This window comes from Halichoerus grypus, chromosome X, assembly GCF_964656455.1.
Source record: "Halichoerus grypus chromosome X, mHalGry1.hap1.1, whole genome shotgun sequence".
Classification (NCBI taxonomy): domain Eukaryota; kingdom Metazoa; phylum Chordata; class Mammalia; order Carnivora; family Phocidae; genus Halichoerus; species Halichoerus grypus.
In genome coordinates this window covers 43,693,757-43,716,685 of record NC_135727.1, presented here as the reverse complement: position 1 = coordinate 43,716,685, position 22,929 = coordinate 43,693,757, and the positions used below count along the sequence as shown (strand labels likewise).

General features: G+C 45.0%; 1 protein-coding gene across 1 annotated transcript; it reads right to left on the bottom strand.

Annotated features, from left to right (window-relative positions):
• Nucleotides 1-1,541: 1,541 nt before the first annotated feature.
• Nucleotides 1,542-21,884, bottom strand: ESX1 (ESX homeobox 1). Its single transcript, XM_078064004.1, has 5 exons — nucleotides 21,678-21,884; nucleotides 21,172-21,490; nucleotides 20,094-20,139; nucleotides 16,524-16,837; nucleotides 1,542-1,644 (listed from the first exon to the last, which is right to left on the bottom strand). The coding sequence occupies exons 1-5, from the start codon at nucleotides 21,754-21,756 to the stop codon at nucleotides 1,542-1,544; spliced, it is 861 nt and encodes a 286-aa protein (XP_077920130.1). The 5' UTR covers nucleotides 21,757-21,884.
• Nucleotides 21,885-22,929: the final 1,045 nt, after the last annotated feature.

The window sequence follows — 22,929 nt, the reverse complement described above, 5'->3', positions numbered from 1 at the left end:
GCCAGAGTTTCCTAAAGCATAGGCCTCCTCTACTCAAAAGCTTTCAGGGGCGCCTGGGTGGTTCAGTCGTTAAGTGTCTGCCTTCGGCTCAGGTCATGATCCCAGAGTCCTGGAATCGAGCCCTGCACCGAGCCCTGCATCGAGCCCCGCATCGGGCTCCCTCTCCCACTCCCCCTGCTTGTGTTCCCTCTCTCGCTGTGTCTCTCTCTGTCAAATAAATAAATAAAATCTTAAAAAAAAAAAAAAAGAAAAAGCTTTCAGTCGCTCTCCATTACCAAGAGAACGAAGACAAAATGTCTTAGCTAGGCATTCAAGGCCTCCTCAAAGTTGTGTTGTATGATAGTGTTATTTCTCAAATATTGCTCCCACCCCCAACTTTGCTCTCTTTTCTTCCCAAACATGCTCTGAACTGCTTTGCCTCTGTTCCTTTGTGCAGGCTGCTCCCACTGCCAGAAATTCTCAACCCACCGTCTTTGTCAGTTGAAATCCTATTTATCCCTCAAGGTGCACGTAACTGTCTCCTCTACTCTGAAGCCTCCCCAAATCCCTCCATTCAAAGTAATCACTTCCTCCTCCCTACCTTCCAGTAACATTTTTTGGCAACCCTGGTAGCACTTGCCCAACATCTTGCTGGTTACTGTCTGCTACTGGAGGGCAGGGACTAAGTCTGAATTGTGTCTGTAGCCTCCATAGTGTCCAGCATGGTGTCATGGGACACTGGGCTCTCCATTTCAGGCCTGACAAGGCTCTGCATGATCTGGCTTTTGCCTGATACCTTAGCCATATCTCCAGCCACTTTCCTCCTTTCTGCAGGTGTACTGGCTTTCTGTTGATTCTTCAACAGCGCCAAGTGCTTTTCTACCTTAGGGCTTTTGCCCATGCTGTCCTCTGTGCCTGAAATGCTTTTCCATCCACTCTTCCTCTGGTTAACTCCTACTCATCCTTCTCTCTTCAGCTTAAAACATCACTTCTCAAGGAAGCCTGCCCTGACCTCTCAGAGAAAAAAACTGTACATTTATCACCCTCTCAGACATCCCATAAGCATGTAGTCATAGAGGGACATCTGGGTGGCTCAGTCGGTTAAGCGTCTGCCTTCAGCTCAGGTCATGATCCCGGGGTCCTGGGATTGAGTGCCACATCGGGCTCCGTGCTCAGTGGGGAGCTGCTTTTCCCTCTGCCTGCCACTCCCCCTGCTTGTGCTCACTGTCTCTCTCTCTGACAAATAAATAAATAAAATCTTAAAAAAAATCTTGTAGTCATAGAAAAAGAATTGAATGATGGAGAGTGGAGGTCTCAGAACAGACCCACCCTTTCCCTCCACCCCATGACCAGAAAATGCACAGTAAATGCCTGCCCTGTGGGCTGTCAGTCGGGAGTGACTACTTTGGGTTTAAAGGATAACACAAGACCTGCTCCTTCACTAGGGTGCCCTGCCCTTCCCAGCCTATTTCCTTGTCCCTTTGGGCATAATGTTTCTTAAGACTCTCCCAAGTTACCTGCTTATCATTGAGAAGAGCAGCAAAATGTGTCAGAAAGAAGGGTCAGGTCAGGTGGAATCTAAAGCTTCGTTTGTTATCATGAGGCCTCTTGTCTTGGGACCTCATGATATCTTGGTCCTCAGTGGTCACGGATTTGAGATCAGACCTATGTAATAAGAGTAAAGGATAAAGTTAGAGAACCTCAGGTAGGGATGGAAGGTGGAGAACAGAGCATATATGGAAGCAGGACTTATAATGAGGCAGATCAGGGCAGAATGATGGCATTCTAATTTTGTTGATTTTGGAAGGGCTTTCCATCTCTTTCTAGTGCTTCTGAGTTGTGAAAATTGCCTAAAATTAGCCTTTTAGGCAGAGGTTACAAATTGGCAGTTGCAGGCTGAATCTGGTCCTCAGACTTGTTTTAGTTGGCCACTGCAGTGTTGATAAAACATATTTGAATTAGTTGCCAACTTTTAAGGATTGGAAGATTTCATATAAAATTTTTTATTTTTGGCTTCTCTTGAAAAACTGGAAAATCTGGCAGCCCAGCCCCATATTTCCATCCAGCAACAGTCAGCTGGAGCTGAGTATGGCCATCCCCTATGGACGAGACATATTCTTTCTTGGTTCTTCATGGTCCCCATCTGGTGCTTCCCTCATTTATGTTACCTGCCTGGCTCTGTAGGCATTTGAGTTTGCAACCCTTGATATTTTTTTTAAAGTCTTATTATGGAAAATATCAAACACATACAAAAGTAGAATCATAAGAAGAACCCCATTCACCCATCACCCAGTTTCAACAACTGTCATTCATAGCCAATCTTATTACATCAATGCCCTCACCCGTTATCCAACACTCCTACCTACCCCCACCCCTGGGTTATTCTGAAGCAAATCCAGACATATCATTTTATCACTAAATATTTCAATATGTATCTCTAAAAGACAGTCTCTTTTTATAAACATAACCATAGTATCATTATCACAGCCAAAATATTACCAATTCTTTATTATCATCAAATATCCACCCTGCTAACTTTTTAATTCTTCTCCACGCCATTCACCTCATCTGATTTCCTCTCTCTTTCTTTGGGGGAGGAATAAGAATGGGGAGGGTTGGTCTGGGGAAGGGGGATGGGAGTAGAAATATGAATATGATATTCTGATCTCTAAAAAGTAATAGATGGAATGATTCCTTATGTCTGCATAACACATTTATCTCTTTATAGAGGGTTTTGCTGCCATAATTTTATATGAAACAACGTAGATACAGAAGGTTAAGTGGCTTGATCAATTACAGAGATAGTCAAAGAGCTGTGACAAGAACTCAGACCACCTGACTCCTAGTCCTTTCTGTTGTGCTACATAAGAAAGGTGACTGGACAGATTATAATGTGATGATAGGAGACAGTATGGAGTAACAGCAGTGAACATTTTCTGAGTGCTTACTCTGAAGCTAGGGGTTGTACTAGGTACATAAGTTATATTATTATTATTTACTCCTCTCATCACTTCTCTATTCTTTCAGTCTTACAGAGAAAGATGCTAAAGAAATAGACATTAGGTAATTTCCCAGGAACAAACACTTGGAACAAACAATCGGCAGAGCTAGAATTGGAAGCCAGAACACTAGCATCCCAGTGCTTTACCACTGTATTCAAACTTGACAGAGCAAGGGCTTTGGAGTTGGACAAACCTGACTTTGAATGCTAGCTTTTATTCACTTTGTGACTGTGGGCAACAACTTCCTCATCTTTAAGTAAGGGTATCATTACCTAACTCTTAGGGTTAATGTGATGGCCAAATAAGATCATCCATTTAAATTATTTAGCACATCACTTGGCACAGAGTAAAGGCACAATAAATGAAAGCTACCAAGAGGGGGTGGTTTATAATAGTACTATCTCCACCAATGTGCCCCAGCAAAAGGAAATTTTATTTCCTCTCTGACCAGCCCCTTAGACTAGTTCCATTTTATGTAATCCCAGCCATATGTGGTTCATACATTGTGTTTTTGTACATTTTTATACATGAAATAGAATGAAAATTTACTTTATACTTTGAAATGAAAGAGCATTCTAATATTAGAGATTTTAGGGGCGGGCGCCTGGGTGGCTCAGTCGGTGAAGCTTTTGCCTTCAGCTCAGGTCATGATCCCGGGGTCCTGGGATTGAGCCCTGCATCGAGCTCCTTGCTCAGCAGGGAGCCTGCCTCTCCCTCTCCCTCTGCCTGCCACTCCCCCTGCTTGTGCTCTCTGTCTCTGACCAATAAATAAAATCTTTTTTTAAAAAAGATTTTAATTGTCAGAGGCACAATAGGTTTGATGTGGAAATTCCAAATTCAGTCTGCCATGAGCTGGATGGACTCTGGGCTTTTCATCCTAAGAGCTCACTTATTACATACTTCAAAACAAGTGCCTAGTGATGCCAGAAAATCTTTTCTGGACTTTAAGGGAAGAATGTATGTTTGAGAAAGTCTTTGGATGGTGTGAAAATTTTACCAGTCTGATCGACCTGAGGTGAGGCTATAATGGGAGTGTGATTTCAAGCTCCCCTGTCCCCTTTCCCCCACTTCTGAGTACCTACAGGTTCCCAAGTGTTTCAGGCGTGAAGACAGAAGTGCAAAAGTGGGCAGACAGGACTAAACAAAGTGGTCCAGAATGTACCAGGCAGAAGCAACTGATTTCTGGAAAGATGTCTCCTATGTTCTGGGAGCCAGAAAAGGCAGGGGCCAGGGCCAGGCCTGCTAACTTTTACTGACCTCAAGGAAAGAAGGTTAAGGGCGGAGAGCACCAGGGTCAGTGTAAGGAGACTCACTCACAGAGCTTTCACTTCAATAATGTTTTAGATTCCTATGGCTGTTATATAAAGCCACAAACCGTGGCTTAGAACACATATTTATTATTTTACAGCTCTGTAGGTTAGAAGTCCAGTATGAGTCTCACTAGGCTAAAATCAAGGTATCAGCAGGGCTGTGTTCCCCTGTGGAGGCTCTGGGGACTAGTGTGTTTCCTTTTGTTTCCAGCCTACATTCTTTGACTCATGACTCCTTTCCTGCATCTTCAAAGCCAGCAATGGCCATTTGAGTCCTTTTCGCATCTCATCACTCTGATCTTCTCTTCTGCCTTCTTCTTTTACTTTTAAGGACCCTTGTGCTTACATTGGGCCCACCTGGATAAACCAGATCATCTCCCTATTTTAAAGTCAGCTGATTAACAACCTTAATCCTATCTTCTACCATAATTCTCCTTTGCCATGTAACATAGCATATTCACAAATTCTGGGAAATAAGACATGGGCATCCTTGGGTATGTATTACTCTGCTTACCACAGCTACTGAATGTTATAGAGAGAATTGACCCCCGTTATTAGAGACAAAATAGATTAGGGGGCAGTTGTGAGTTTTTGGCAATACTGACAGAATATTTAAGATTCGGGTGTTATTTGTAAAATGGCCCACTATGGATCTGTTCTTGAACGGGAAGACAACCTATTTGTAAATATGACAATTTGCTTCCAATGATTTTCAAAATTTAACACAATTTCAGTTAAAAAGGAAAAATATGCAAGAAAAAAAAGGATAGTCTGAAGACTAATAAGTAAAGATTTGTCTCATCACACATTAGAACAAGCTACAAAGCAGTAATCTTTAAGACTGTGATGCTGGGGGCGCCTGGGTGGCTCAGTCGGTTACATGTCTGCCTTCAGCTCACGTTATGATCTCAGAGTCCTGGGGATTGAGCCCCGCATCAGGCTGTTTGCTCAGCGGTGAGTCTGCTTCTCCTTCTGCCTCTGTGATCTCTCTCTCTCTCAAATAAATAAGATCTTTCAAAAAAAAGCTTTATTTAAAAAAAAAAGACTGTGATGCTGGCTCAAAAGTGAAATATTTATCAATGGAACAGAGGAGAGAGGTTGGAAGTAGCTTTTAGCATACATAACATAAATAGATGTCAAATATTCACCATAAAACAATGGGCAAAATATTTTATATTTGGTAAGCACTTTGAAACAACTAGATAGTGAAGGGAAAAATTAGCTTAGGATTGTGCATCTCCTACTATGGGGCACAATTGATCTTAGCTGGAATTTTAACTGAGTTAAAATCAGGTAAAATCAAATCTAAAAACTAGAATAGACTATTCTTCCTGAGCACAATTATTTGATAAAATATAATCCCAACTGTGGGGAAGAGGACAGTTTGCAGAACAAGAAGCACATGGAATAAGTCAATACCTGTACAACATATAAACCTCATTATGTGCCAAGAAAATATGCATACAACAAAGTACCATTTTATACCCATTTAATCAACCAAAGATTGCTTTGAAAGATAAAACCCAAATATTCATGAGGCTGTGGGGAAATACATGTGTTGGCAGTGGTGATCATAATAATAAGAGTAGCCAACATTTATTATGCCCACCTTCCCCATAACATTTCTGTGCAGAAAGAAATCTCCCATTTCAAAATTGAGGCAACTGTGATTCAGGAAGGTGGAGTAACTAGTCTATCCCCACATAGCTAGTATAGGCAGAACCAGCCTAACAATGTTTTGTTGAAGTCCAAACCCTGCGTTCTTTAAAAAAAAAAAAAAAAAAAAGATTTTATTTATTTATTTGGCAGAGAGAGAGAGAGAAGCAGGCTCTCAGCTTAGCAGGGAGCCTGATGCGGGTCTTGATCCCAGGATCTGGGATCATGACCTGAGCCAAAGGCGGACAGTTAACTGACTGAGCCACCCAGGCACCCCTAAGCACTGTGTTCTTAACCAAAACTCTGTGTACACTGCCTTCCATGCCAATATGTAGCCAGAGCAATGAAAAAATTCTTACCCTCTGACTATTGTATTCCAGGCCCAGAAATTTAGCTCGAGAAAAAAGTTTCAAAGAAAAAAGCTGTATCTCTATCTCTGCACGCAAAGATGCTTAGTTATTCAACAAATAGCTATTGATTGCTCATTATGTATTAGAAAAAAACTATAAACAAGTTACAAAATATGAACACAAACATTAAAACGATCAATGTGAAGAATATGATAAAATGTGGAAAAATACTTATGAAATATTGTTAAACCAAAAACAAAGCACACTATTAGCTATCCTCTATGTAGAAACAATTGGTTATAGGATGAGATTAAGAGGTAAATCAGGAGATTATGAGATTTGGGATGGGAACTGGGGAAAATTTAGAGTAGGAACGTTTTCAGCTGGGAACCCCTACCACTCGACTTTTGTGAAACCAGGCTGGAAATTTTTGTATTGATTGCCTATTAACAGCCTACTTTGCAAAAGTGGTTGGTCTACGCGCCCCAAGGTTGGTGGGTAAACGCTTTAATCTCTGAGAGAACACCCCCTTTCCCCGCCCTCCGAGTGGCCTGATGCTACTCTTACCTGGTTTCCTGGGAGCCGCCCGTGCTGTTCAAATGGGAAGTTAGGGGAGGCCAGGGCTCACAGGCAGGCAGGTGCAAGCGGTCAGGGGCGTCGCGCTTGCGGAGGGCGGTTCCTGTGAAAGCTCAGCTCAGCCCAACCTGGAGGAAGGCATCATTTTCGTTTACAAGTCACTACACTGATTGATCCCTTTTATGCCGGCGTTAAAATCGTAGGTCATGGACTACTGGGGCATTTACCTTCCATTCACTACCCCTCTTCGCAAGCATTGACCCTCTAGTGGCCGCCGCCGGTACTGAGAGCTGAGCCGGAGCTGGGTTCTAGGGAGATGAGGGTGGGACTGGGGGAGGAGGGGTTGGAGTGGCGGCGGTGGGGACATTTTTATAGTCTGTGTCCATTTGAATTTGTGGGCCCTTTCCAATTATGGCACTAATTGTTTAAGAGATTCAAGACTAAAAAAGGTTTTAATCACTAATTTGTTTTTTTTTTTTTTTTTTTTTTTTTAGATATGTATTTATTTATTTGACAGAGAGAGGGAGAGAGCGCCCGCGCGGGAGCAGGAGCTGGGGGAGAGGCAGGAGGAGAGAAGCAGACTCTCCGCTGAGCCGGGAGCCCAATGCGGGCTCCATCCGAGAACCCTGGGATCCTGATCTGAGCCAAAGGCAGACGCTTAACCGACTGAGCCACCCAGGTGCCCGTCACTAATTTGTTTTTGAAAGGATTTATTTCTTTTTATGTATTTATTTTATTATGTTATGTTAGTCACCATACAGTACATCATTAGTTTTTGATGTAGGATTTAAAAAAATTATTTTCTTCCTGAATACTTCTTAGTGCAGACTTGAGTCCTGAAACCTTCCTGGGGCACTGGCTTTGTCCATCTAACACCGGGATCACCAGGCTTTCTTCTCTGATGATGAATTGTTCTTGCTTTTTATGGGGAGGAGTTTCGTCAAATTATTAGGCCACTAGATTTACCAAATATTTCCGGAACTCCTGGGCTAACCAATTAGAATTCCACACTGGAAAAATTCTACCATAAGTGGACAACTGTTTCTTATTTGACCTCACTGGGAGCAACTTGACAGCTAGTGGGACAGTCTAATGTCCAAAAGAAGCACTGAATGAAATGGATTGATGTGACCACTCCAGGATATTTTCAATCTAAAGATCTCATGTGCAAGTGCTTGCAAAAGAGAGAGAGAGAAGAGCCAATAATGCAGAGCCCAGTGCATGATTTGGATAAAGCTGTACACTGGGCCCCTAGGGGAAGAGGTTACTTAGGTTTCTGATCCATTCTGAGGTAATTTTTGCATCTTGTGTAAGGTAAAGATCCACTTTCGTTCTTTTGCATGTAGATATACAGTTTTCCCAGCACCATTTGTTGAGGAGACTGCCCTTTCTGTATTGACTGGTCTTGGCACCCCTGTTGAAAACAATTTGACTATCCAATATATGTGATGCATGAACTACTTTTATAACTATTGTCAGATAAACTACACTAATAAACAAAAAACCCCCCACTAAAATAGGAACAATTTGAAAACATCAGATTCAAAGGAGGAGTTGGCCACATTCATGCTCTGACCTTGCCTTGCTTTTTAAAGTATACTTCCAGATTCCAATGATATCCTGTGTTCACAGACAGTTTATCATTCACCCAAAGAAAAGAAAAGCTTAAAACAGGAAAAAAAGGGAACCCATTTGAATGGTGCAAGTAGAAGAACAAATTTAAAAAAACAGGTCAATACCTAATAAATTTGTCTGATTAATTTTTATGCAGAAATATTGCATGATGATACATTAAAGTAAATCCTTAAAGCATCAGAATGCCCAAGAAATGGGGTTCTTCTTCTTTTTTTAAGATTTTATTTATTTATTTGAAAGAGAGAGAGAAAGCAGGAGATGGGAGGGTCAGAGGGAGAAGCAGACTCCCCGCTGAGCAGGGAGTCCAACGCGGGGCTCCATCCCAGGACCCTGGGATCACGACCTGAGCCGAAGGCAGTTGCTTAACCAACTGAGCCACCCAGGCACCCGGGGGTTATTCTTCTTAATGAAACTGGCTGATGAGTTGAAATTTAACAAGAAACCCTTGTTTTTGTGTATTTCTGTTGAACAAAGTGTGAAAACATTCATTAGTCCATTTTATTCTCAAATTTAAAGGGGAATTCAATGAATTCAATATTCAATTCAATGATTATGTATACATCAAAGTGACAAAGACTTTTTGGTTTGAAGTCTATCATAGTCACTTTTCAGCTGTGTCATTTTGGGCAGGTTTTTTAATTACTTTTTAAATTTTTAATAAGTTTTTTTAATTTGAATTCCAGTTAGTTAACATATGGCATAATAATAGTTTCATTTGTACAATATAGTGATTCAAGGGGACCCCTAGCTGGCTCATTCGGATGAACATGCAACTCTTGATCTCAGGATTGTGATTTCGAGCCTATGAGCCTATCGGGTATAGAGATTACTTAAATAAAAACACAACAACAATATAGTGATTCAGCAAGTGCTCATCACAACAAGTGTCCTCCTTAATCCCCATCATGTATTTCACCTATCCCCACCACCACCTCCCCTCTGGTAACCAGCAGTTTGTTCTCTGTAGTTCAGAGTCTGTTTCTTGGTTTTAGGCAGGTTGTTTAACCTCTTTGTGTCTTAGTTTCCTCATCTGTAGAATAGCAATAATTGCAATCCATGTATATTGCTCAGCACAGTATTTGGCACATTGTAAACCCTCAGAAAATTTTAGCTGTTACCATTATCACCATTTATTATTGTTGAATGTAAAGCACTAGCCTGCGTGCAATGGGGGATCAAGAAAATAAAGGAGACCCAGTGGGAAACTTCGGGTACTACTGTGCAGGTAAAGGCATCAAGAATTGCATCTACAAATGGTTAAGTTTCAGTAGGATGCCATAAGTTATGAAGGTTCTTGTCAAATGAGTGATCCATAACTCAGGCCCATAGAGATTTCGGGAGGGGAGGTGACAGCTGGGTAGGCAGGACTGAGAAAGGGAGGAACAATGAAAGAAGGAGGAAAAGGCAAGAGAGAAGTGGTCAAGCACTAAATGACTCAGCTAGAAGAGGAAGAGGCGTGGGGCGCCTGGGTGGCTCAGTTGGTTAAGCGTCTGCCTTCAGCTCAGGTCATGATCTCAGGGTCCTGGGATCGAGCCCCTCCCCCTCCCAAATTGGGCTTCCTGCTCAGGAGGGAGCTTTCTGCTTCTCCCTCTCCCTCTACCTCCTCCCCCCCTGCTCATGCTCTGTCTCTCTTTCAAATAAATAAAATCTTAAAAAAAAATAGACGAAGAAGGGGTGCAAGAGCATGGCACAAGCAAAGGTGTAGGGTCAGAAGTGAGCACGACAGGTTCTGGGTTTCTGCTGTGAGGTTGTAGTGCCTCAGAGTCATCATTCTGGAGATCAAAATTCCTTGCTAGGATGTTCAGCCATTACACTGAATGTGTGCGGATCCCTGGGACTTTCTCTAAATGGTTATACAAAGCACGACACAATGAAAACAACAGGAAAAAAAAAAAAAAACCCTGAAATTCAAAAAAAGACTTTAAAAAGGAAAAAGAGAGGAAAAAAAAGACTTTCTTGGCAGTTGGCTTTCTTCCTGCAATAAATATACAATCCCGATAAACTGAAGCTCCCTACTGATGTGATTTTATTTAATTGAGGTATTGGTGTATAATATTATAAAACTTATCAGTTATGTGGGAGGATAAGCTATACTTGTGCAGAGGTCCCTGAAATGTGGGGAAGCTATTAATAGAGTTATTAAAAATACCATTTGAATTTTGCCTTCGGATTGGAGCTTTCTCAGGGTTCGCAAGGGGAAGAGATGATAAGGAGGAGTAGGGTGATTGATTTCTGGCCTTGGCTTTGCTTGTTACTCTTTGACAGTGACCTCATGACTTGTAAAGATGACTTCCTCATCTTTTCATCCCATGTATTTACTAGAGTCACAGCTTGTAACCAGCCTCCTTACTTTCCGTTTGGAATGAATGGATTGACTACTCTCTAGAAGAGTGTTAAGCAGAGTTATGAAGCTATAGGATATGTTCACCGAGGGAAGACCAGACTTGGCCATGGGATGCCTGAAGTCTAAGCCTCTGTGTTAAATAAACAGAAGAACCAGTTTAGCACCCTGCAATATCTTTCTGACTCCCTGTTGGAGTTGAGGTTTCGAAATGGTAGGTGGGCCCATGGAATTCACGGGACATCTTTGGAAGTTCCCTCCGGTTAACATGAAGAAATAGAATCCTGGGTGTTTTTTGAGGTGCTGGGGCTGGGGACCTGGGTCGGGGCAGTAACATAGTAGGACCCCTTCTCTGTCCTGCCTTTCCCTCTTTCCTCTTGAATATTTCAATCCTGGTGAGACCACTTAAGGTGATCAGTTGAGTTAAAGGAAAGTACAGAGGAGAGGAAAAGACAGCAGCCCCATTGCTTTACCTTCTGATGGGGACTATGGAAGGAGATGTTAGGGACTGATTTGCATATTAACCCGAGTTCGGTTTTTCCTTTCTTCTTTTTTTGTAAAGCCCAGCTGGCCAGGGCCACCACCTTGGGCCCCACTGGCTACCTCCCAGAGACTCTACCCAGTTGCCAGTGTCCACTCACTACCCAGCTTCCTACCCTGCAGTGACATCTTGGGGGCCCAGCCATGGACACGGGTTTCTTTCTCCCCCCGGGTCCCCATGGCCTCCTTTTCCACTCCTGACTTTAAAACTTTTTTTGCCTCATCTTTTTGTTTCTCCCTTGTTCAAGGGGAACTGGTCAGAGACTATTCCTTGGCCCCTACCCTGCCTCTTGTTTTTTTTCCCCAAACCAAGATTCTTGGGCCAAGAACAGAGGAATCGTGTTCCAAGTCTGTAGTTCTCAGAGGCCCTAGTTTCGTCTGGGTGCTGCACGTCAGAAGGATCCAGGTGTATCAATTATTCTGCCCATGCCTGTATGCTGCCTCTTCAATCACTTATGTCCCCTTGTTTGTGAAGCACAACAGAGTGTGCTTTCAGAAGGAGCCTTTTGTCTTCCTAGAGTCTAAAAATATTTGCATGTAAATGTTGGGAATCCAGACAGTCTCCTTAAGATCTAACACTTTGCATGGGGAGGCATACAGACCACTGGGCGCATTTGCAAACTGAATTTACACCCATTGCACCTTGTGTCCCTGCCTCATAGCATTTCGGTGGCATCTGAGAAAGAGTGTGACATTGATCCAGGCAAAGCATAAATAACCACATTTCAAAATGAATACTAATTGCATAATGACAGTTTCCAAACGATTAGCCTACTTTACAAAAAAAGTTAATTCAACACAAGCCCAGGGCTGGCTGTTTCTTATGTGTTGTGCTGCCAGTTGGCAGGCACCGCTTTGCAAGGGGATTGGGGGAAATGAGGGTTATTGTCGTGGAAGCACACTCGGCCTTTTGTGAGGAGGGTACAAACTGCATCACTCTCTCAAGTCCCTGCTGTTCAGCGTTCAGGAGTGGACACCATGATCCTGCATGCCTTCAGGGGGAGTTGCTTACTTTTCCTAGAGGTAAAATGGCTCGGTGCCGAGACGTGAGGAGGAGCCTTGAGTTTGTAGCCCCTTGAAGGAAAGAGTTCTGGGAAGATGGAGGTGAACAGCACTGAGGAGCGGAACCTGGGCTGGTGTGTGCCCCCGCCCCGCCCCGCCAAGCTGGGAAATCCTGGGCCCCGGGGAGAGGGCATGGCCACACAGAGCCTGGCCTTCTCTGGGATGAACTGGGCATGCTACCTCAGGCGGGCCATTCCACCGCTCCTGAAGGCCTGTGTTCCCCTCATTTGTAAAATAAGGGAGTGGGCTGGATCATCGTGAAAGTCCCCTCCAGTGCAGGGAGAATACCAGCGTGTGTCTCTTCCTTTAAGCTGAGTGTCCCCCAGAAGAAAGGCCCTTTGCTTGGAAAAGTAGCATGACATGATGGGACTGGTTCCGCTGTCACTGCTGTCTTTTTACTGCAGGAATTACAAAGGAGTGTGTCTCCCTTGCCAAACCGACGGGATCTTGTATGAAAATACTCATGAAGGCAAAATGAAAAAGTGCCTCTGAAGAACCTATCTGAGGCAAGGGTTCATTCTCTTTGGGACATCCTGTTGTATTGACTAAGTGGGAGGGAGCATGAGAAAAGCCCCCAAGAAGAATCATCTCGATCAGCATTCTTAGAAAGAAGGGCATGGGGTGAGGGTTATGCTATGATATCATTTGCCTCCAGCAAGGGTCCCCTCAAGGTTAGAGAAGCCCAGTTTATGTACCACTTTCTACTGACTCCCCCACCTCCTCCAATAGGAGGCCCTGATTTATGGGATTCAAATTAGACGGAGTTGAATTTACCAGTCAAGAGATTCAGGGAATAACTCTATTATTGTACACCATTATTTTACTTTCAGATTTTCACCAATTCCTAGAGTCACACCGGCACCAAATGGTATATCCGTATGTGCTCAGAACGTGCCCGGTTTTAGGTATGACACCCCACGATCAGAATTTGGGCAAAAGTCTGATTTCTTTTGAAAACAACTCAGATCAAACTCCATTCCTTTATTTTTTACACATTTATAGTAATTCTTCTCTTTGCTTAAAAAGTCACTTTTCATACCTATTTCAAGGGAGAGTCCGTGTATGCTCAGCTAAAGAATTATTTTTAGTCCCTTCCTTCCTTGCCTTTTTTCCCTAACTACTTGTTGTTTCAGTGATGGCTGAGATTTTGATTTCTCAGGCACTTCCAAGTTAGATCTCCAAGGTTCTGACTAGATTTGTTTGAAACAAGATCCAGGTCGCATGAATCTAGTTTTAATACAAAAGGCTTTATTTTCCCCCCAAATACTTCATATCTTGTTTTATTTGACCATGAAAGTTACTATTGTGAAAGCTCCCTGTCATGTGTTCTTCAATAAGAAACAACTTTAGAAAGAGCACATCCAGAATGATTACTGTAAAATGCCAAACCTCCTGTACTCCTCCTGAAATTGTGATTTTTACAGTTCAGCCCAAACTGCCATCTGTAAAGACTCTATCTCAGATCAATGTATTTGCTGATAGCCAGTTTCTAAAGATTTTTTTTTTTTATCAAATAGTGTCCTTATATTAGAAAAAATTAATTTCTGATCTATGCCTTAGCGATATTTGAAATGCACTTTAAGAGGAATGCTCTTTGTGGGATTATTTTAAAAGACCTCTCCCTTTAAAACCTAGACAGGGGGAACCTATTATCTGCAGAAATGTTTTGCGTATTTCCTCTGCTCACATCCCACCCCCCTTCCTTAAATCATCTGGCACCTGAAAGAAGTAGATATAATTTTAAAAATAGTACATATCACTCTTTTTTTAAAAAAGATTTTATTTTTTTATTTGACAGAGAGAGAGAGAGAGAGAGAGAGAGAACACAAGCAGGGGGAACGGCAGGCAGAGGGAGAAGCAGGCTCCCCGAGGAGCAGAGAGCCTGACTCGGAGCTCCATCCCAGGACCCTGGCTGGGATCATGACCTGAGCCAAAGACAGACAATCGACTGAGCCACCCAGGTGCCCCCAAAATAGTACATATGACTCTTGAAGACCCCATCTACTTAAGGGAAAGCATGTTCACTTTTTTGCTTTTGCTTTTTTCAGGCAGCCTGAGGGGGAAAAAAAGTTCTATGTTTGCATGTGTCAGACCTGATGTGAGAGTTAACGGCAGGATTTGTGTCCTGGGTACTTACTGTTTGACTTCGAATCTTAGCGTGGCAGGGCTGGATGGGGTCCTGGAACTTTGATTTATTTGTACAGACCCTGTATTTCCAAGAGGACTTAAAGCATTCAGGGACCTGATGTTTAACGAGAAGGAAAGTGGTCGACAATGGGAGAGAAGAATGGTTGTTTCAAAACTAGCCAGTGAGCTTGGGAACGGGCATGCAGATGCATTTCTGGATGTTCCTCCCTCCCAATGACCTCCTCACTGCAGGAGTCCCACATTAGATACAACTTCTTTGCTGTGTGAAGAGAGGGAAGAAAGGAATGAAAAGTATTGGACAACACTGCAAAAAATCGTACTCTTTCCCAAGAAAATAAAGCCTCCTTTCAAACTAGGAACATATAACCGCTGCGAAACTCGTCTTCGGGGCCTCCCCCTCCCCAACCCACCTTCGGGGAGAGGAAATTCTGGTGTCACTGTGACACCCTTATCTGAAGTCACTGTAGTCATTTCAGACCATATTGTGGTCAGAAAATGACCGTGCATTGATTGATCAAAAGCAAAAGTCCTACTGAAAAGAAAGTGTTTTAAGAATAGTGGGCCTGGCCTCCTCCTTCTCCCTTCCATTTTAGGTTTTGTTTTCATCCCTTGGCAGCTTTGCATGAAGACAGCATGAAAAAGCAAAGATGTGCTTCTTTTCAGTGAGTGCTAATTCTGGAACATTGTCCAGGGGATCATTTCTTGGATGTTGAAGGTGACAAAATATACCTGAAGGTGGGACTGTCTACCTCTGAGCTGGGGAAACTACAATAATAGGCTCTCTTGGGCTGGGGGTGGGGATGAGAAAACAGAGAAGAGCCCTTTTCTGACCTTCCTGGAGCCCCTTCTTCTGTCTTTGAACCACAATGATTCCTATTTCCCCAATCACTTCCACAAAATGGAGAGCAGTGAACAGAATTCGGAATTTGGCTGTCACATTCCCTTAACAGCCCTGTGAATAGCCTCTTAGGAAGTTTCTCTCAGAGTCCATGGCTTTTGAGCTCCTTGGCATGAATGGAACATGCCCTGCCTGGAAACACACTGCTCTCTCATTAGAGACTCACCCCTTCCATCTTGCACAGGGATGTGCTCCAAACTGGGGGGGGGGGGGGGGCGGGGCACAACAGGGTGGGAATGAGGATTGTTGAGGACGGGGAGGGGGGGTGTGTGGAAGATTGTGTGGTCCTATAAACCAGCATGGGCACTTGGAAAACTGCGGTGTACATGGCCTATTGATGGTGACTCGGGACTCAGGGCTACTATGTTATGAAAGGAGGCCTCTTTGACATTCTGTTTGAATGCCATTCCCTTAGCAATTCGCATGCATGCCCCACTTATCACATTAGGCACTCAAAACCAATAGTTTATTTATTTGCAACTTTACTGAAAATACAACATGCCCTACAAGAACAACAGGCACTGATTTTGTTCAGTTATTCAATTCATTTAACAACTATTTGAAGAATTACTTGATGTGCTATGCACAATTTATATCAGGCAGAAAAAATACTTTGGAAAAATTGTCATAAAGACCATACTTCAGAAAATGGGACCTGCGAAATGACCATTGATGACAGGGGCCCATGCCATGCCTACAGGGGCCAGAGCAAAGGGAGGTACCGGTGGTAGAGGTGGCAGAGGCATCATGGGTGGTCCCGGGGGCAGAGGTGGCCCAGGGAGCACAGGTGGCAGGGGTGGCCCAGGGAGCACAGGTGGCAGGGGTGGCCCAGGGAGCACAGGTGGCAGGGGTGGCCCAGGGAGCACAGGTGGCAGGGGTGGCCCAGGGAACACAGGTGGCAGGGGTGGCCCAGGGAACACAGGTGGCAGGGGTGGCCCAGGGAGCACAGGTGGCAGGGGTGGCCCAGGGAACACAGGTGGCAGGGGTGGCCCAGGGAGCACAGGTGGCAGGGGTGGCCCAGGGAACACAGGTGGCAGGGGTGGCCCAGGGAACACAGGTGGCAGGGGTGGCCCAGGGAGCACAGGTGGCAGGGGTGGCCCAGGGAGCACAGGTGGCAGAGGTGGCCCAGGGAGCACAGGTGGCAGGGGTGGCCCAGGAGGCATGAGCACCCGGGGCACCAGAGGAACACATCTCCACCTGGCCTCTAGAATGGGGATCGCATGATAGGGCCCATCAAAGATCACTCCCACAGGAGGCCCCAAGGCAATGGGGGCCAGATTTCTAAACATCAGGGCCCTCTGGTGTCTTCTCCACTTGGCCCTTCTGTTCTGAAACCAGACCTTCAATCAGAGGGAAAAAAGGGATTGGTTTAGTACATTGAACAGTTAATGTCATAATAAGAAAACACACAACATGCAATGCTGCCACTGAACTATTAAATTGTTGCAGGAGAAAGTATTTCCTTATCACTAAAATACCTTGAGAAAGCAAACCACATACCTCCCCTCAGCTAACCCTTAGTGAGCCATGGCTAGTCCAGACTTGGGCACATTGATTTGTCTCTCTTCCCACTTTTAATATTTTTTAGTGATGCCCCCACCCCAGGTCTTGGATGTAAGTCAAGTGATAAAGTGCACTGGCTCCCTGACGTTTACGCCTATGCCTGGCGCCAGGGTAAAGAGACAGTGGATCATCAGCCGTTGGGGGAAGTGTCACCCTGGTTAGGGGGGAGGTCGAGCATAGTATAAAGGTGGCCTGACGTGAAGTCAAGCTGATGGGACCACCCCCTTTTCGAAACACTCCTCTTCAGTCTGAAGTTACTAATCCGTAGGAGCACACTGCAGTTTTAGACAGAAAATTTCCTTCAGTGATGTTGAAGGGACCATTCTTCTAAACCTCGTGAGAATTAAACAGGTGATATGTCAAAGGAGGCCTGATCACGGGGTCCCAAGGACTGCCCTGGACATGAGAGTTGCTGAGGCCCTTCGACGCTGCTTTGCTATTTTAGCCTTTAGTGTTCAGGAAAAGTTTAACTTAACTGAATCCGAATTCAATAGACTTAAAATTTTTTCCCCAGATAAGAGACTGGGTACCCCATTGTCATGACTATCAATTTTGCATGCTCCCATCTACCTTACCCTCCAAACCTCCCTGGGCTCAGGAGCAGGTCAGCTCATTCAGCTCTAGCTACAGTTCTAGGATCCTGGACAGAAGGTACTGTTACCCACAGGGGTGGGGCACCTTAGGCCCTGACAGCTCCACTCCTTAACCAAGGAGACTCCAATCCCATCACTCATTCCTGAGGCCGGAAGGTCCAATTACGCATTTAAGGAAGATGTGCAACAACAATGGGGGGGGGTAGGGCTCACAAAAGAGGCTCCTCTCTGAGTGTTTGCCAACTATTAACAAACAAACAGATGAAAAAGTTGTCAATTAGACTTTACTGTCCTCTTGGCATACTAGTTAATAGGGTTTACATTGTATTTAATCCTTTTGGAAGTTCCCAAACTGCAGTATTTTAATTGAGACAAAGGGCCTCTTCTCTCTGTGGGCAGCTACCTTTTCTCCCTTCCATCTTAGGATTTGGGGTCCTGCTGCATGGATATACAGTCTGAAAAAAAGCCAGTGTAGTAGAGCTCATTTGGGAGAGATTCGAACGTATCAGTGGTGAGATCTCCCTAAACATAAATAAAGCCCATATCTGGCAAATTTTGCTATGGGCCAATATTAGGTCCATATTCCCAATACTGGTTTCATAAAAGAGGTCTACTATATTTGCAAAAGGTGGGGGGAAGCATCTCTTATAAAGTTTCTTGGGGGGAAATTCATGCTGCAGAGCTTGAAAATATGTGAGAGCATAGTCTTCTTCCCAGTTTGGATTTTCTGGCTCATTTCCCCTTCAGAAATCAATTGACAGGACTACATAAACCCAGGGAGGGGGAAAAGCAACTCAGCAAACCTTGTTTTTATTTTCCTCTGAGATTACTTTGCCTGCCTGAGAAAGTAGAAGACTTGTCCTATTTCTTTGATGTACCTATGATTTTCTATGACCTCAAATAGTCACCTATTTGAGCCCATAACCAACAAATTAATAATCACTTCCTGAATAGTGCTTTAAATTAACACACGTGGGGCGCCTGGGTGACTCAGTTGGTAAAGCGTCTGCCTTTGGCTCAGGTCATGATCCCAGAGTTCTGGGATCGAGCCCCACATTGAACTCCCTGCTCTGGGAGAGCCTGCTTCTCCCTCTCCCTTTGCCTGCTGCTCCCCCTGCTTGTGCTCTCTCTCTTTCTGTCAAATAAATAAATAAGGGTTGCCTGGGTGGCTCAGTGTTAAGCGTCTGCCTTCCGCTCAGGTGATTATCCCTGGGTCCTGGGATCAAGCCCTCCATCGGGCTCCCTGCTCCACGGGAAGCCTGCTTCTCCCTCTCCCATTCCCCCTGCTTGTGTTCCCTCTCTCGCTGTGTGTCTCTCTCTGTCAAATAAATAAATAAAATCTTTAAAATACATAAATAAAATCTTAAAAAAAAATTAACACAAGAATCTGGCCTGAAATGAGAACACCCTCAAAATCAGATTCCAGAAAACCCACCTTTTCAAAATATTACCACCAAAAAGGGAAAAAAAAGTCTTAGAGTATTAAAGATTCCTCATGAGAATATTCATTTATACACTTGGTAGTTTCATAAAGTTGAATTTGTGTGACATGTACAATGCATATATTTGAACGTATACAATACTTCTCTAAACTTTCGCCTCTTCTTAGGTCAGTGGAACTTTATTAAAATTGGTTCCCTTTTTTGGTTCCATTCTTTAAGACAATTTTCCTTTCCCCATTACTACCATAATCCTAATATTTTAGTAATGTTTCAGGCGGACATCAAAGTCTTCCAAAAAATTAAAATTTAAGGCTGTCACTCTCTACGCGGCTTTACAAAACACTTACAAAATGGCAGTAGGACCAGGCACTTGGAACTTTTAAGCTACCCTCCCACCCCAGTTTCAGTTTACTAAACATACATTAGTTACTCATGCACTGTGTTCTGTGTGTGAATTACTCCTTCACCCCAGTGTCTGAGTATTTATAAATACACTCATTTAGCCAAGAGCTTATACCTGGTTTTAAATATTTCAAATAATTTAGTATGGTTAAACCTTCTTTTAACCAAGCTCTTCAGTGCATTAATTTGTAACTTCCCAGGTGGGATTGAGCCCCAACATGATCTTATGTAGAAATATTTCTTTAGCGAGGACTAACATCCTTCCTGAAAGATACCAGCGTTAAAAGGAGGTGAACTTTATTGGGGGAAAAGTGTGTGTGTGTGTGTGTGTGTGTGTGTGTGTGTATGGGTGGGGGAGAAGTGTGTTCGATTTTTTTTTCTGTTAGGAAATCATATTTCCTCTGGTAACGGGAAATTTCCAGAATCTCCAGCTTACCTATCCCATTTCCCACCCCCAAGGCACCCAATGTTCAAAACTTATTTGTGAAACATGGAAAGGCAGCAAACCACACCAATTTCACAATGTCCAGGACAAAACCTCAAGTATGTTTTAGACTGGCTGCCCTGTGTCATGTGCTCTTTTACGATTTACTGACCTGCACTCTGGCTTCAGTCAAATTCAGACGTCCGGCAATCTCTTCTCTGAGGGAGGAAAATTGCAAATGTTCAGTATTTGGAGTTGTGGATAAAATGAAATATGTCATGTACATTATTTCTACCCCCCTCCCAGTGCAGTTTTCTGTAATACAGCTTGAGGCTTGCTTTAGGGAGTTTTGCCACGGACAACTTATCTGTATTAAATAGGATAGAAAAAAGTAATATATATGAAAGTTCCTGGTAGTGTGTCTGTTAGTTGAATATGACTCCATCAATTTTTCTCTTTGTGGACCAGCAGAGAACAACCCTGGAAATCTTTTCTTGGGAGGTCCCTCTGTGAAAATAAATAAAATGCCAAAAGCCTTTAAAGCGGAGTTTTGAACCAGAGTATTTGTTGTAAAGGAAGGGTTTATTGTAAAGGAAGAGGGGAACTCTCAAGGAGGAACTCCGAACCATCGGCCAAGCGCTCAAGGGAGATTTTTTTTTTTTCTCTTTGGCTGGCGAAGGCTGAATACAGCACAACCAGAAAAAGTGCCCCGAAACCTCACATCGATACGTCCTGGTCCCCCATTCCTGCCGGGCAAGAATAGGCCTGCCCCTCCGTACACTCCCGCGCTCCGACAAGGGTTCCTTGCTCGCTGGCTTTTAAACGCTCGAAACTCTGCCGCCAGGAAATAGCGCCCCACGTGGCAGGGCCGAAAGGCAAGTGAGCTCGCCTCGTGTGCAAAATTTTAAATGCGCGAAAAAACTGAGCAATCACGATAAATATTCTAATGCAATATTCAAAATACAAAAATTAACGCTAAAAACTCACGATGAGCAAATTACCAAAATTTTAAATAAAAGCGGGATCAATCCGCACTCCCTTACTCGCTTCACCCTAGTTCCGCTACTATCTCACCGCCCCGCAAGCTCTCTTAAGCACTGCCTCAAGCCCTGGGAGCAAGGACGGACCCTGGCGCCCTCGAACCCCCTCAGCGGCTTTTGGGTCAGGGGAGAAGGAAAAGGGTCCCGGGAAAAAGCCCAAGACTCCCGAGGCCCCTGGAGAACTGCGCGCCAGAGGGACCAGCCACTTACCTTGCGAACACGTCGGGGTAATGAGTGCGATGGAAAACGCCCTCCAGCTCCTGCAGCTGCAGCTGAGTGAATGCGACGCGGTTGCGGCGCTGCTTCCTCTCCGCGATCAGTGGCCCCTGCACGGCCAGGGGGGCCGGCTCCTCCTGCTGCTGCGGGGGCTCCAAGCCGCCCCCAAAGCCGCCCTCCTGGTTTTCGTCGTTCGAGGAGCTCGGCTCTCCCGCGCCAACGCAGTTTGCCGCCGCCACTTCGCGCTCAGGTTCGGACCGCGTATCCTCCTCTCCTCCCGTCAGAATCAGTGAGGTCAAGTTTGGCTTCGCATCTGGGAAAGGAAAAAAGCAAAAGAGAGACCGGAGCGTCGGAGCCCACGCTGTGTGGGCTGCGGAGGCATGGGGTCGCGATGGAAGATAGAGGGCGACAGCCGCGCAGCGGCGCATCCAACCCGATCCTCCCAGGGAAGTTCCTCTCCTGGAGTCCGCTAAAGCACCTGTGCCCGTCTAGGCACTGACCATACTCTTCCTCCTCCTCGTCGACCCCCAGGTTGCGGTAGCTGGCGCTGTAGGGGTTGCACCCGAAATCACGCTCCATGCCCACAGTGCTGTCGATGAAGCCTAGCGCATCCACAAATTCTTCGCGAGGGTCGCTGGCGACCCCTGCGTGGCGGCAGCGGGAGCTGGGACTAACTGCCCGGTGAGGTGCTCTTCTGGCGCCGGGACCTCTTCTGGCGCCGAAACTGAGACTTGCGCGCCTTATATACGGGGTACGTTGCGTCCCGCAGGCTCAAAGTGTACGCGCTCGCGTCGGTTAGACGCCCTCTATTAGCGTTCACATTACCCCTAGTTGGTGTCGGTGGGACCGGACGGGGGCGCACTGGCGGCAGGGGCGTGTAAGTAAAATAGGGCGAGTGTTTGCGAGAATGGGCATGCCTGTGTGGGGAACTGTGACTCCAAATTGCAATTTAACTGACTACTCCCAACTCGGACGAAATATGTGATTGGAGGATGGGGCTGTGCTGGATCGAGAAAGTCATTTTGGGGGGTGCGGGGGGGCAAGACTTCACTCTAGATCCTGGAGTTCGTGGAGGAATGTTTGTAGCATATTCCTCCGCGCAACCTTCGATGTTCCCCAGACCGCAGAGGAAGCGGTGTCACTTGCTTCCTCCGGGGAAAAGACGGAGAGCTAGGGATGCAGAAAGTGCGGAGCCCTCAGCCGCCCAAGCACGCTAAAGCGAAGTTAGTCTACCCTGCGTTGGGCTCTGAGCGCCGCTCTCCCCTCCTAGAACTTGGTGACTGATGGATGGGATTATTTGGTTCTGTTCTATTTGCACCCAAAGTCCGGGTATCAGGCTAGTGATTAAGACGAAACGATAAGCTTGGAGCCTGCTTGCCCTGGGTTTTTGCGACCAGATTCCCGGTGTACTCCGGGAGCGGTGGTTTGTAGTTAGGTTTGCTGAGCGGTCCGGGTGCTCACATGCACGCTGCGAGAAACCCAACCTGCCTCTTGAGAAAGCTCCAAGGACTTCAGATTTTTAGTAATGAACCCATGTCAGAGTGTAAGTGTAGAACCCTGCCAAGTGCTTAGTGCATCCAAGAATGCCTATGGTGCACGGGCTCCTTCCTTCAGTGCCTGGCAATTGCAACATTTGCTGTGCTTCTTATTGCAACCCTGCTCTGCAAGGCGCCGAGAGCGCGCCTTATTCCCGGGCCAGTACTGTAGCAGGCGCCTAAAGCGCGCCTTATTCCCAGGCCAGTGTTGCAAACC

Bases quoted from the DNA above. Each gene is read 5' to 3' on its own strand.
- ESX1 (XM_078064004.1), bottom strand. From the start codon at position 21,756: ATGGAGCGTGATTTCGGGTGCAACCCCTACAGCGCCAGCTACCGCAAC. The intron at 20,140-21,171 runs GTAAGTGGCTGG...TTCCTCCCTCAG, and splicing joins TACCCCGACGTGTTCGCAAG to AGAAGAGATTGCCGGACGTC. The intron at 16,838-20,093 runs GTCAGTAAATCG...CTCTGATTGAAG, and splicing joins TGACTGAAGCCAGAGTGCAG to GTCTGGTTTCAGAACAGAAG.